This window comes from Nomascus leucogenys, chromosome 2 (assembly GCF_006542625.1).
Source record: "Nomascus leucogenys isolate Asia chromosome 2, Asia_NLE_v1, whole genome shotgun sequence".
Classification (NCBI taxonomy): Eukaryota; Metazoa; Chordata; class Mammalia; order Primates; family Hylobatidae; genus Nomascus; species Nomascus leucogenys.
In genome coordinates, this window is record NC_044382.1 from 52,276,739 (window position 1) to 52,290,264 (window position 13,526).

At 55.9% G+C, this 13,526-nt stretch overlaps 2 protein-coding genes across 2 annotated transcripts in view; one reads left to right on the plus strand and one right to left on the minus strand.

Moving 5' to 3' along the window:
• The first annotated feature begins 386 nt into the window (after nt 1-386).
• Nucleotides 387-2,528, plus strand: CTRL (chymotrypsin like). Its single transcript, XM_012504725.2, has 7 exons — nt 387-665; nt 1,260-1,379; nt 1,450-1,540; nt 1,653-1,734; nt 1,875-2,055; nt 2,145-2,278; nt 2,369-2,528. Exons 1-7 carry the CDS (start codon nt 614-616, stop codon nt 2,480-2,482), a joined length of 774 nt encoding a protein of 257 aa, XP_012360179.1. The 5' UTR covers nt 387-613; the 3' UTR covers nt 2,483-2,528.
• Nucleotides 2,529-2,782: 254 nt separating this feature from the next.
• Nucleotides 2,783-13,526, minus strand: part of PSKH1 (protein serine kinase H1) — a 38,455-nt gene continuing 27,711 nt past the window's right edge. Inside the window, exon 3 of the mRNA XM_003262909.4 lies at nt 2,783-5,110. Within this exon, the coding sequence (XP_003262957.1) occupies nt 4,793-5,110 (318 nt within the window). The 3' untranslated portion in view covers nt 2,783-4,792. The remainder of the gene's footprint in view (nt 5,111-13,526) is intronic.

A 13,526-nucleotide genomic window follows, 5' to 3' on the forward strand; every position in this document is an offset into this window, starting at 1 on the left:
AAGAGTGGGGGCTTCAGCGCCAGACAAATGTGGGTTTGTGTACAACTCAACCACGTGCTGGTGGGAGAGTCACCATCTCTGAGCAGACCTGTGACTCCTGTTCCAAACGGACGAGGAACCACTGAGATGATGTGTTAGGACTCCCAGCCTGCCAGAACCTCACAGCCCCTGGCCCTTCACAGCAGTCGACCACCGTGTGCATTCCTTCCACCAGTCAGAACACCCTGGACGCTGAGCGGCCTTCTCTGAGAGCCTGGTGCCTTTGATAGCCCTGGGTGACTCCTCTGATCCCAGCCACCAGGTTGTCACTATAGACCTAATTTAACCATCTGTCCTCGGTACCCAGGGCTCAACATTTGGAATGGGAGGTGGTTCTGGGAGCCAATTAGAGGCCAGGCTTTGGGAGGTGGCAGAGGTGAGAGCCTCATACCTGGGCTCTGTCTGGCAAGTCTAGGCCTGGGTCAGGGGACCTTGGCCTAAAGGGCCTGTCTTGCCTGGAGCATGGGAGGGGGCTGAGTCTACACAGCTGGCCTGGCCTCAGGCCTGGAGCTTTAGCTCAAGGACGAGAAGACCTATAAAGCCAGACCCAGCTCCCAACCTCACATCTGCCACGATGTTGCTGCCCAGCCTGACCCTAAGCCTGGTTCTCCTCGGCTCTTCCTGGGGTGAGTGGGCCAGGACCAGCCCTGATTCAGCCCTGGGACCAACTCAGCTCCCAGCACCAGCCCAGAGAAGGAGCTAGGCTGGCTGGAAGGGACGAAGGTGGACAGAGTGGGCAAAAGAAACAGGATATGCCAGGACAGGGGAGCAGGAACAGGCCTGCAGGGCTGGGAGGGGGCAAGAGGTGGGGTTGTCTCACGAATAGGACCAGAGCTTGAGCCAGGCCCTGGAGCCCGGGAGGGTTTAGGAAGCTGAGACAGGAAGACCTGTCCATGTCTTTTAGAAAGAACCTTCTGGCTGCATGAAGGGTATGAACTGTTCAGGCCGGGAGGGGGCAGAGAGACCAGGGGTAGACATGGGGAACAGCGGGGACTAGGCTGGAGAAAGATGTAGAACAGCAGGGCTGGGGGACTGGTTGGGTGGGGATAACCAAGAGAGCTGTGGGGCCCGAAGGTGCTTGCATGTACCCTGTTGGGAAGGGGTAGTGCTGTAACCTCTCAACAGACCTCTCTGGGGTGCACAGCCTGGGGCACCCAGAAGGAGGTGGAGAAAGGTGGGCTGAGGCATGGGAAGCAGGTCCTCATTAGCCCAATGGCCAGGCTGCAGCGTTCCTGCCATCAAACCGGCACTGAGCTTCAGCCAGAGGATTGTCAACGGGGAGAATGCAGTGTCGGGCTCCTGGCCCTGGCAGGTGTCCCTGCAGGTACACCACCGGAGGGGTGGGCAGGGTCCTGGGTACGTCATGCCTAGGGGCAGCCTCAGCAGCCCACCCCCACTCTGACCTCTGAGCCCTGACCCCGGACAGCAGCGGCTTCCACTTCTGCGGTGGTTCTCTCATCAGCCAGTCCTGGGTGGTCACTGCTGCCCACTGCAATGTCAGGTGAGTGCCTGCACTCCACCTGCCCTGCCCCTCGCCTCTTCCTGCCTCCTCCCCTAGCTGTCCCACTCTGGTGCTGGCCTCCCTGCAGCTGCCTAATCCCACCCCTCTGCAGCCCTGGCCGCCATTTTGTTGTCCTGGGCGAGTGTGACAGATCATCGAACGCAGAGCCCTTGCAGGTTCTGTCCATCTCTCAGGTGAGTGCCAGGGCTGCAGACACGGAGGAAAAGTGGGCAGTGCAGGTGGGTGGGTGCTGGGAATGAGGAATTCAGGACATGCCCTGGCCTACCCTGCTGAGCACCCATCAGAACAACATGGATTGTTTCTGACCCCACAGGCCATTACACACCCTAGCTGGAACTCTACCACCATGAACAATGACGTGACGCTGCTGAAGCTCGCCTCGCCAGCCCAGTACACAACCCACATCTCGCCAGTTTGCGTGGCATCCTCAAACAAGGCTCTGACTGAAGGCCTCATGTGTGTCACCACCGGCTGGGGTCGCCTCATTGGCGTGCGTAGGAACTCAGGCCAAAGCTCAGGGTGGGAGGACTGGGGTGGGGACCAGTGTTCTGGGCCCCACGTGACCACCCCTCCTGGCCCACAGGCAACGTGACACCAGCACGTCTGCAGCAGGTGGCTTTGCCCCTGGTCACTGTGAATCAGTGCCGGCAGTACTGGGGCTCACGTATCACTGACTCTATGATCTGTGCAGGTGGCGCTGGTGCTTCCTCGTGCCAGGTGAGCCCCAGCACCCGGTCCTCTGCACTGTCCTGTGGTACACCTCCCCACCCCACCCCCACTCACTTCTCCCTCCCTCTTCCCTCTCAGGGTGACTCCAGAGGCCCTCTTGTCTGCCAGAAGGGAAGCACGTGGGTGCTTATTGGTATTGTCTCCTGGGGCACCAAAAACTGCAATGTGCGCGCACCTGATGTGTATACTTGAGTTAGCAAGTTTAGCGCCTGGATCAACCAGGTCATAGCCTACAACTGAGCCCACCACAGGCCCCTCCCCAGCTCAACCCATTAAAGACCCAGGCCCTGTCCCATCATGCATTCCCGTCTTCCTGGCTCAGGAGAAAGGAGAGGCTGTTGAGGGTCCGACTCCCTACTTGGACTTCTGGCATAGAAGGGGCTGAGTGACTCCTTGAGTACCAGTGGCTCTTCCTAGAGTAGCCATGCCCAGGCCAGGGCCCCCACCCCTCCTCCAGGGCAACCCCTTGATCCTACAGCAAGAAGCCAGAACTGTGGGAATGAATGGCAGCCCTCCCTGGAGAGGCAGCCTGTTTACTGAATACAGAGGATACGTTTACAAACTGAATACGCATAATAAATAACTGCACATTCTCCATCCACAGTCCATGGCATGAAGGCCCAAGTGGGTCTATCAAAGGCCCACATCTATAAACCCCCTCTCCTGCCCTCAGGACCAGGCCCACCCTGGGCAAGAGAGAACATAATCCCCAGGCCTTCAGGTCCCCAGAGACACTTGGGGAACTGGGGGGAAATTTTGAGGCCATGGGGCTTGGTTCTCCACTGCCTCCTGCCCAGGGGGCAGTGGGGATGGCAGGAGGATGTGTCTAAGGCATAGTCGACTTGGCACAGAGTGGTCTCTTTAGTTTTGTTTCCCACTGGAGGTGGCACATGCAGGAAGAGGGCCTGGCCCAGGCTGCCGACCAGCAGAAGCTGAGTGGGAGCCAAACCCTCCCCCAATGGCAGGGGCCCTGCCATCGGGCTAAGGCCAAAGCTGGGCCCTGGCCCCATGCTACCCACCGAAGGCAGCTGTGGAGGAAGGGGCTTGGGTTCCAGCCTGGTTTGTGGTAGGGGGAGATACCACAAAAGAAATGGGGACGGTTCTGGCTCAGGCCTCTGGGAAAGCAGCCACCCAACCCCACCCACCTCCCGCAGGGGATCCTTCCAGCTTGAGGCTCAGCGGGACACAGACTGGAAGGTTAATGCTGTGAAGGGAAGCAGCACAGGGTGGACGGGGCAAGGCGAGCTGTGAGAAAGCAGTGCCCCAGACACCCAGGGTTCAGAGGCAGGTCACACAGTATGGCTAAGTTCCAGGGATGGGTGCACAGAAGCTCAGCAGAAGGGGAGAGGTAAGCAGCCAGGGACCTTCCCCCAGGGCGGCAACTCCTACCTTCCCATGTCCTCGTGGAGGACTACGGGTGTGCACGATGGGCGTGCAGTGATCACTCCCAGGCTGCCAACACCCGTGCAGACACCAGATGGCGCCTTCATGCAGCTGCAGAGGAGGGAGCAACAGAGCCTGAAGGGAAAAGGCAATGGGCTGCACCAAAGGATAGAACCCAGGCTGACACTGGACCCTAATGGGGAGGACCCCCTTCCCTCTGCCTTGGCCCCCAGGTGCCCCATCCCCCAGGTAGCAGCAGTGGGGCTCCCTTTAACCACCCCCAGTTGGGAAGGAGGCACCTGGGGAATGGAATGGACATCCAACGGGGAGAGGGAGGTAGCGATGAGCTCTACAAAGAAGGCACCAAGGGTGGTGGGTTGAGACCCCTCAGAATCTGGAGAGGCTGGAGCCTGGGCAAGCCGACGACCAGCATGGCCACACAGTCCAGAAGGGTGAAGGTCCATGCCATGGCCCTCCACCAGAGGTCCTGGGACCAGGAAGGCTCCCTGGGGGCAGGCACCATGAAGGACGACAGATCTTGGCTGGGAGGTGGAGGGCTGTTTCAATCTAGCCAGGGGCTACGGGTCCAGTCAAGGCACAAGCTTTGTGCCTACCAGGGTCTCCCACTGGAGCATAATCTTAAGGATCAGGATGCTTGGGAATGTGTGGAGCCAGGGAGAAGGGCTCTGTGGAGGAAAGGGGGTCCCAGAAGTAACTGTCCCAAAGGGTCCTGAGGCCACAGGACACTACACCCAGCACTGCAGGTCCCTTTGATTTGGGAAGAGTCAAAGGGCAAGGGAGACAGTGAAGGCCAGGTCCTATCCCTTCCCAACTCCACCAGAGCAGCTGCCCACCAAGAGGGGTATCAGTGCCAGGTCAGGCTCCCAGTCAGGGGGAGTCACAGCCCCCTGCACTACCTCCACACTGTCACACCTGGCCCTGGCCCAGGCCCATGGCGAGGACAGGGGCTGCTGAAGGCACAGAGAAAGGGCTGGAGCCAGACATTCTTCACCTACTGCGGGCCACATAGGCCTATCTCCAGAGAGGGCATCGGGCCCAGATTACACCACAGTGTGTGGCCAGGCTGGGCCGTGCCTCATGTGTGCACAGCCAGGCGGCTCAGCCATTGTACTGCTGCTGGTAGCGCAGGTTGAGCTCCCGCAGCTCCCGCTCCCGCACACGGCGTGACTTGTTGGAGCGTGTGGAGCGGCTGGAACGTGTGGACTGGGCAGATTTGGTGCTCTGGCAGCGCGAGGAGGCACGTTTAAGGAGGTTCTGGGATATGGAGCGGTGCAGGTTCTTCATGGATGAAGAGGCAGCCATGCTCACCACCCACGGGTGCCTCAGGGCCTGCAGTGCAGTCATACGGGCTCCAGGGTCCACTGTCAGCAGGCGGTCAATGAAGTCCTTGGCCAGGTTGGACACACTAGGCCAGGGCTAGAGACCAAAGACAAGCATTAGAGTGAGAGCATCCGACACTGCCCAACCCATCTGGATGAGGCCACTACTCAGCATCCCTCCACTTTCCTGAGAGAGGTACTGCCCCTCCTCTCATGTAGCGCTTGCGGCCTCCCCGCCCAACGCTGGCCCAGGCTGAACAGGGGCTGCTCTCCAGGTGATGGAGTCTGGCAACGAAGGAAAGGACCTCTCCACTCTCCCAGGGAGCAAATTCTATGGTGCACTGGACCCAAAGCCGGGCTCAGGGAGATGGCCTCTGCCAAGAGCCCCCAACTTGCCCCAGGAGTATCATAACACAGGGGACTGTAAGAGAATGACTCAAACTTTCCCACCACATCCTAAGTCAGATTGAAGCTCCAATATCTGGATGACCAGGATCAGGCTACTTAAATGGGAACTTCCTAGTCCTTACAGAGAAGATCCAACCTCTCTCCAACTGCCGAAGCAGTGGTAAGAGACCACTGCTCCCTGCCTCCGTCTCCCAGCATGGGGAGGAAAGGAAACAATTCAAGGCAACTAGATTTCCCAGTCGGCTGAGGGCAGGCGCTCCCAGGACAAGGAAGGAACCAGGACCCTTCTCAGTGGCACCCTCCAGCCCGCATTACTTCTCTAAGCCACAAAGGGCTCCTGGCAGTGCTGTGTGCCAGCCTCATTTTAGTACATTCTGTCCCCTGGGAGGAACTCCATAAAGCCCACTCTGCCACATGCACCCCGGGCTGCCTCATCTCAGCCCCGAACCCAGCAGCTGTCTGTCTCAGGGCCTCAGGCTGCACAGCTGTCTTCACCTGACTGGATCCTCAGGTTCTCAGGGTAAAGGACACTTGCTCAGACTCCCTCTTAGCCCCCAGTGCTTCCAGCAATTATTCCAGCTGTAACTTGAGACTGCAATTTCATATTTATTATTCCCATGAGATAACGCTGAGCTGGATGAGCCCCTGCCTGGTGCTGTGCATACAGGAAGCACTCAGTAGGCACAGGCTCAGACAGTAAACAACCCACGGTGCTGCCAGATGGGTGCCCTTTCCTGGAGCTGCTTCCAGGCCTTGGGGCTCAGCCAGGTGAGTCCTTGCATCCCTGCATCTCCTAGGAGCACTTTTGGCATGGGCTCTGATGCTCCCCCAAGGATAGGCAGCTAGGACCTTTCCTGAACCTGCTGCAGATGACTCAACAGGGATGCTAACCATCCTGTCACTTTCCCTCCTGCCAGCTGAGGTCTGCCTGTTCCATCCATGGCACCCTTCACCTTGAGGAACCCCTGAACATGCCCTCCAGGGGGTTCAGGAGGATCCGAGAGCCCACCTTCAGGGCAGGTGCACAGCCATCTAGCAGACACACACACTCACTGACTACTGCTACTCCCAGTCTGGCTCGCCTGACCTCCAACTCTTCTCCTACCACCCTTCCCCACTGCCACAGAGGGGTGAGGCAGGGAGAACACGCTTCCACCGTCCTGAGGAAGGGCTGGGGCTACCTGCAGCTGCTGTCTTCACCCACTCTTTGGAAGGTTATTCCAAGTTTTACTGAGCTGAAGTGGGAGCAACAGGGGAACCATATTCCCAAACACACCTAACAGGGTCATCCTCTACAGTGGGCCAGCAGCAACCCAGTGACTCCTGGGGAGATGCTGGCCCTCAGGAGGAGGAAAGTCAAGGTCCAGGAGCATGCAGCCAATGGAGGCCCATAGATGCGTTACTATCCAAGGGCGCAGAGTGCAACAGCCCTCCTCGACAGGCAGGTAAGTCTCCTGGGGGCTTGTGTAGTTCAAGATTCATATTGAGGGCCAGGTGTGGTGGCTCATGCCTGTAATCCCAGCACTTTGGGAGGCTGAGGCAGGTGGATCACAAGGTCATGAGATCGAGACCATCCTGGCCAACATGGTGAAACCCCGTCTCTACCAAAAATACAAAAATTAGCCGGTCGTGGTGGCGTTCCTGTAGTCCCAGCTACTCAGGAAGCTGAGGCAGGAGAATTGCTTGAACCCGAGAGGCGGAGGTTGCAGTGAGCCGAGATCGCACCACTGCACTCCAGCCTGGCAACAGAGCGAGACTTCATCTCAAAAAAAAAAAAAAAAAAAAGATTCATATTGAGGTATTGAGGCCGACATGCAGGGCAACTGGACTAGACAGCTGCCACAATAGCTTTTGGATCACAGCTCAAGAAAACCCCAAAAGCCAGGAGCAGTGGCTTCCGCCTGTAATCCCAACACTCTGGGAGTGTGAGGCAGGAGGATTGCTTGAGCCCAGGAGTTCAAGATCACCCTGGGCAAGATGGTAAGACTCCATCTAAAAGAAAAAAAAAATTAATGAAAATTTTTTTAAAAAGAAAGCTCCATGGTTGCCCCCTGAACACAAGAAACCACTACTGGTAGCAGCCAGTCCAGACCACAGACATTCACTGTAGCCCCCATCACCCACCGGAGAGACAGAAGCTTGATGGAGACAGCACACACACAGCTGAACAGAGTGGGTCAGGGGACACCTCTGCTGCCTGCTGGCTTTCTACAGTCTCCAGGAAGAGGAGGACTCACTAGGAAGCACGCTGCAGCTCAGTCTGGCCTGTTGCTGGAACAGCCCCAAGACAGGGCTGACAGCCCAGGGTGTCCCAATAGGGCTGGGACATGGATTCTGCCCCTGCCCCTTGGTCCAGCCAAGACAAAAGAGGGGCAACTCCCCTACAGAGGCCAGGAGCCTGAACACGGATGGACTGGAGGTTTCACCACTTCACATCCACACCCAGCCAAACCGTGGACCTGAAACTCCAAACCAGTCACCGGTGCAGTCTTGGAGGGGCCTCTCCCCAGACCAGCCCTATGGGCTTAAATGTCTCCATCTTCAGAGTGGCACAGGTTCACACCAGCAGGCATCAACCCCTGCTGCTCGTGGAGCGGCCGGCCTGTTAGTGCCAAAGCGAGCCAGATCGATCCCTCTCCCCCTGCTCCCCAAGATTCTAGCCTCACCAATTACTATGGGCGTTGTGGCTGTGTGCAGAATGCACATGGACTCATTTGTCTGAGGGCTGGCCTGGCCTCTCTGGCAGGTCCCAGCTCTCCCCATCTTTGAAGAGCTGTGAGCAGCTGGGCCAGGTGGGTCCCCCAAGCCAAAGTGACTCAAGTCATCCTGACCTGGCCCCCAGCCTAACCCTTGTACACAGAGGAAAGTCAGGCTGAACACAAGAAGGTGGTCCTCATCCAGTTCACTGACAGTGAGGCGGGGGCTTAGGGTGACTTTCAGAATAGCAGCCTCTAGAAGCCCTGCTGAGGCCTCCCACAGGGCTCAGAAAAGTAAGGCTTTCCACACTCGCCCACAGCCAGGCTTCAGGCCTCACATCAACTCAGCACCTCCTAAGAAAGCACTCAACACCAGCAGCCCAACCCACCTGCTTCCCCTGCAGCCACATAAGTACGTGTGTCAGCCAGGGGCTGACTGGCCGGGAAGCATTCTAAGCAGGAGAAACGGGAAAATGATGAATAGTCATGCCCTTCAGTCTCCACAAGTCTGTTTGTTCTGGGTGAAGAATGGAACTCTTGCCTCAGTATACTTATTTGAGCCACACCAGGGACACACATGGCCTCAGTTGGCTGACAGATGGCACAGGTGCCAAGACCCACCTGGGCAGTCTCTGAGGCTTCCACCTGCTTCTGGGTCGATGTGGAGCACGACGCACAGAGGGAAACACTAAGATGTCGGCTGGCTCTACGCCCAGACTCTCAGATCTTCCCTTGCTCTGGGATCAGAGAACAGCTTTCATACCCAGGGTGACAGTCTCCACTCTCTCCTTTCCACAGTCTCTGGGCAAGTCAGTGGCTCACATCTCTAATCCCAGCACTTCGGAATGCTGCTGTGTGAGTGAGGGCTGGGCCCTGCTTCAAGAGGAAGACAAGCAGGGGCTGTGGGAGGAGGGCATCACCTCTGCTCTGATTCCAACCATCAAGCTGGCTGCCTTTCTCCTGAGTCCATGGCCCTCAAAGAGTCCTTTTCCCCTTGCAGTTAAGGTACCTGCTCCTGATGTTGGAACAGCAAAGATGCCAATAGTGGGTATGAGGAGCAACCTCTTCCGTGAGCACCTCCTTATCAACTGGCCTTCCTCATCCCCCTACCCATGCTGGGCCGAAGCCACTCCTAGGCAGTGGAGTCCTACTCCCCCTGGAGAGGGAGAGGCAGCAGAGCAGGAAGGGCTTTCCGCTCCCGCCCGAGGACCCCCCGCACCAACCCTTTTCGTTTGCTCTAGCTCTAATGTCTGGCACAAGGGCCTGGCATGAACACTACCCAAGCCACTGCCAGCGGTCTCACCTTGAGCCGAAGGGCTAAGGAAACAGAACAGCGCCAGCTCTCGCAGAGGCTGCAGACAGAGGAGGAAGCTGCTTCTTTCTGGCAGCAAACACAGCTTACAGGGTGGCCCTAGACTTCCTCTGGCAGGCAGGGCTGCCTACTGGCAAGTGAGGCTGGGAAAGAAAAGCCCCTTGGTGTGTCTTCTGAGTGGCATCTGGGATAGGCTAAAGGGTTGCATTGCAAACCCAGCAACCTGAGTTCTAGTTCTACTCTCTCTGTCGGCCTTAGATAAATCACACCACCTTCACTTTTAACAGGAGGAAGGGGCTGAATGTCATGAACTCTAAGTCTCTTCCAGTTTCTAAACTCCTGAATTCCTTTTTCTCCACCTTTTCCTTCATGTGGCCACAAATGAAGCACAGAGTCTAGCATTTAAGCTGACCTCTTGAGCCCTGGGTTCCTTATCCAACCGACGATGATTCTGGGGCAGGCTGGCTGACAGAGAAGGTGGCCCCACCACAGTGCTGCTAGAGAAGGGATGGGAAGGGAGGAAGAAGCCTGGGCTTTGCTACCATGACTCAGTTCTTCCTTCAGCTCTATTTCAAGATGTATTTTCAGACCCACTATTCCCACCTTCAAAGGCCTCCTTTCTGTACTTACGTGGGCCTGAATGAGAGCAGAGAAAAGGGCACAGAATTCTGGAAACAGAGCTTTGAGTTTACTCAGGAAAGCAGCATGACAACAAGAACGGCACCCTGTGATGCTGCCCATGACGAAAGGCATCAGCAGAATTAGATACTGTGTGGCAGCAGAGCCAGCATCCCCTCCTCTGGTCAAAAACCCATCATCCTGGTGCCTGCGCTTCCAGACCAGACAGAATCTACCACCCTGGGACCTGGCAGAGGGCGGGTGAGGGGCAAGCAACAGAAAAGGGAAGGGTGTGGGGGGAGAGAGCCTGAGGAGAGAAATAGAGGGAAGAGAATGCAGTTTTAAAAACAAGTAGAGAATTAAAAAAAAAAGCAAAGAATCAAGATTAAAATGAGAAAAGGTGTGACAACTTAAAGGTTAGTAAAGCTGTGTTCTGAAACTTGAAATGGATAACAAAATGAAATGGTGTGCCCCCACCTGTCCCTGCCCAGAGCCAGAGTGGAGGGGAAGGAGAGGAGGGAGACAGGGCACAACTCAAGATCGAGAAGGATGCTATTTGCTCGCTTTGCAATAGGCCTGTGCCACCAACATAGCGATGTCTGCTTTTAACAATGTCCTGGAGTAGCCCTGGAAGGTTCCAGATTTAGAAGCCTGCTGCAGCGTGATCTCTTTCATCTACACTCATCAAGGGTTCCACTGAGGCCAAGTGGTTCCCAGGGCCCAGCCTGGTTTTTTGATTTTTTTTTTTTTTTTTTTTTGAGAGAGAGGGAGTCACGTTCGGTCACCTAGGCTGGAGTGCAGTGGCGCGATGTGCAATCTTGGCTAACTGCAACCTCCGCCTCCCAGGTTCAACCGATTCTCCTGCCTTGGCCTCCCGAGTTGATGGGACTACAGGCACGTGCCACCATGCCTGGTTAATTTTTTGTATTTTTAGTAGAGACGGTGTTTCACCGTGTTAGCCAGGATAGTCTTGATCTCCTGACCTCAAGATCTGCCTGCCTTGGCCTCCCAAAGTGCTGGGATACAGGCGTGAGCCACAGCACCTGGCATTATTTTTTTTTTCTTTTTCTGAGACGGAGTTTTGCTATTGTTGCCCAGGCTGGAGTGCAATGGAACCATCTCACTGCAAACTCTGCCTCCTGGGTTCAAGCAATTCTCCTGCCTCAGCCTCCCAAGTAGCTGGGATTACAGGCATGCACCACACCACAATGCCCAGCTAATTTTGTATTTTTAGTACAGATGAGGTTTCACCATGTTGGTCAGGTTGGTCTCGAACTCCTGACCTCAGATGCCACCCACCTTGGCCTCCCAAAGGGCTGAGATTACAGGTGTGAGCCACCGTGCCCAGCCTTTTTTCTTTTTCTCAACTTCCTCCCATCCTAATTTCTGAGGCAGTTTGGAGGCTCAGTGACTGTAACCATCTCATCCACACTGTAGTCTCTGTCCCTGGAACCCCAGGCATACAGGACTTGGCTTAGGGCCAGTGGTAGGTCAACATGGGATGGCAGGAAGAATGAAGAGATGAATGTGACTAAGCCTTCTGCTCCAAGCTGGCTGGGCCACAAGGGAGCAGAGCTCTCTGGGCACCACACATCTACCGAGGGACGTCAGGCACGATGGAGAAGGGTAACCTTGTGTGATGGGAGGACTGACCAGGGAAGGTGAGCTTGGAGGGGCACAGCCAGTGGGGATGGCTGGACCAGGTCACCATCAGCTATGCCATGCAATTGAGAGCCAGCCTCCACCTCAGTAGGTGTGGGAGGAGGATGAGCATGGGAGGCTATGAGTGGATCTAAAGAGGTCAGGTCTGGACACAGTGGCCCACACCTTTAATCCCAGCAGTTTGGGAGGCCGAGGCAGGAGGATCACTTGAGGCCAGGAGTTCAAGACCAGGCTAGGCAACGTAGTAAGACCCTATCTCTACAAGAAACCTAAAAAATTAGCCCGGTGTGGTGGCCCAGACCTGTAATCCCAGCTACTTGGGAGGCTGAGGCAGGAAGATGGCTTGGGCCCGGGAGTTTAAGGTTACAATGAACTATAATCACACTACTGCACTCCAACTCTTGTTCCTCTACAACAAGACCTTGTCTCTATTAAAAAAATAATAATATCTGGGCGCGGTGGCTCACGCTTGTAATCCCAGCACTTTGGGAGGCCGAGGCGGGCGGATCACGAGGTCAGGAGATCGAGACCACGGTGAAACCCCGTCTCTACTAAAAAATACAAAAAATTAGCCGGGCGTGGTGGCGGGCGCCTGTAGTCCCAGCTACTTGGAGAGGCTGAGGCAGGAGAATGGCGTGACCCTGGGAGGCGGAGCTTGCAGTGAGCCGAGATTGCGCCACTGCACTCCAGCCTGGGCGACAGAGCAAGACTCCATCTCAAAATAAATAAATAAATAAATAAATAAATAAATAAATAAATAAATAAATAAAAATAAAAAATAAAAAATAATAATAAATAAAAATAAAGAGGTCGGAATGTGGGAGAGATGACAGCCCAGCAGCTCCCAGAGGAACTTGAGGGCCCAGAAGTGACAGAGCCTGTGAAGGGCAGTGCTCTCCAGGTGGAGACAGACAATGAAAAGACAGGAGAGGGAGGGGATGGCTGACGCACCAGGGATGGCTCTGAGTGCAAGCCACCACACCCTGCTCTTTGTTGGCCAGGCCTCAAGGGCTGGAGGTGGAAAAAGTGATGAAAGGCAGCTGTGACCCAGGCTGACGTGATGCTATGGGTGGTCAGCAGGAACGGCTGAATGCAGCAGCATGGCGGGTGGGTCTGCTCCTGCCACTACAGGGAAGTTGCTACTTTCTGGGGTGTATGAAACCAGGGCAGCAGTGACAAAGGGAAACCTAGAGGACAGGGCTCTGGGGAGCCCAGTGTTGGCACAGAGGTGACACAGATGGGGCTGCTGCTCTTCTCCACTCAGAGCTTCCTCCGGCCTCAAATGGAGAGAGCTTCCTCTGCCTTCCTGCCAGAGATCTCCAACCAAGGGCAGGTCCCCAGCCACAGTGACCAACTGAGGGTCCACTGCCTCCATCCAGTGGCCCAAACCATGCCACCTCCCAGTGACCAGTCAGGAATCCAGCCTGAGGGCATTGGCTCCTGCAGTGAAGGAGGGAGACTTAATCTGTTGAACACTTCGTGTTTTGGTGAAGTGGGGATGGCTTTTCCCAAGGGAACCTTCCTGGCCAGGTATGGGGGCATCTGATCATCCTCATGGGATCCTCACATACAGACAGCATAAGCATCCGGCACTTGACATGCAGCAGCCCCAGCAGGCCGGCAGGGAAGAAGGGCTTAGGGACAGATGCCTCATAGCAAAGAATTCTAAACTGATTTGTGTTTGCTCGTGCTGTCAGCTATTCAGACAGTTGTGGGAAAGCCATCCTCTGACTCTGGTAGCAGGGGTCAGTGAGAAGAGAGGTGAGCTGATGGGTCCATCACAGTCCCCACCCACACTGAAGGTGAGAAAAGTCAGG

Excerpts from the sequence above, each read along its gene's own strand:
- CTRL (XM_012504725.2), top strand. The coding sequence starts at position 614 with ATGTTGCTGCCCAGCCTGACCCTAAGCCTGGTTCTCCTCGGCTCTTCC. Across the intron at positions 1,541-1,652 it reads GCTGCCCACTGCAATGTCAG|CCCTGGCCGCCATTTTGTTG; the intron begins GTGAGTGCCTGC and ends ACCCCTCTGCAG. Across the intron at positions 2,056-2,144 it reads GGGTCGCCTCATTGGCGTGC|GCAACGTGACACCAGCACGT; the intron begins GTAGGAACTCAG and ends CCTGGCCCACAG.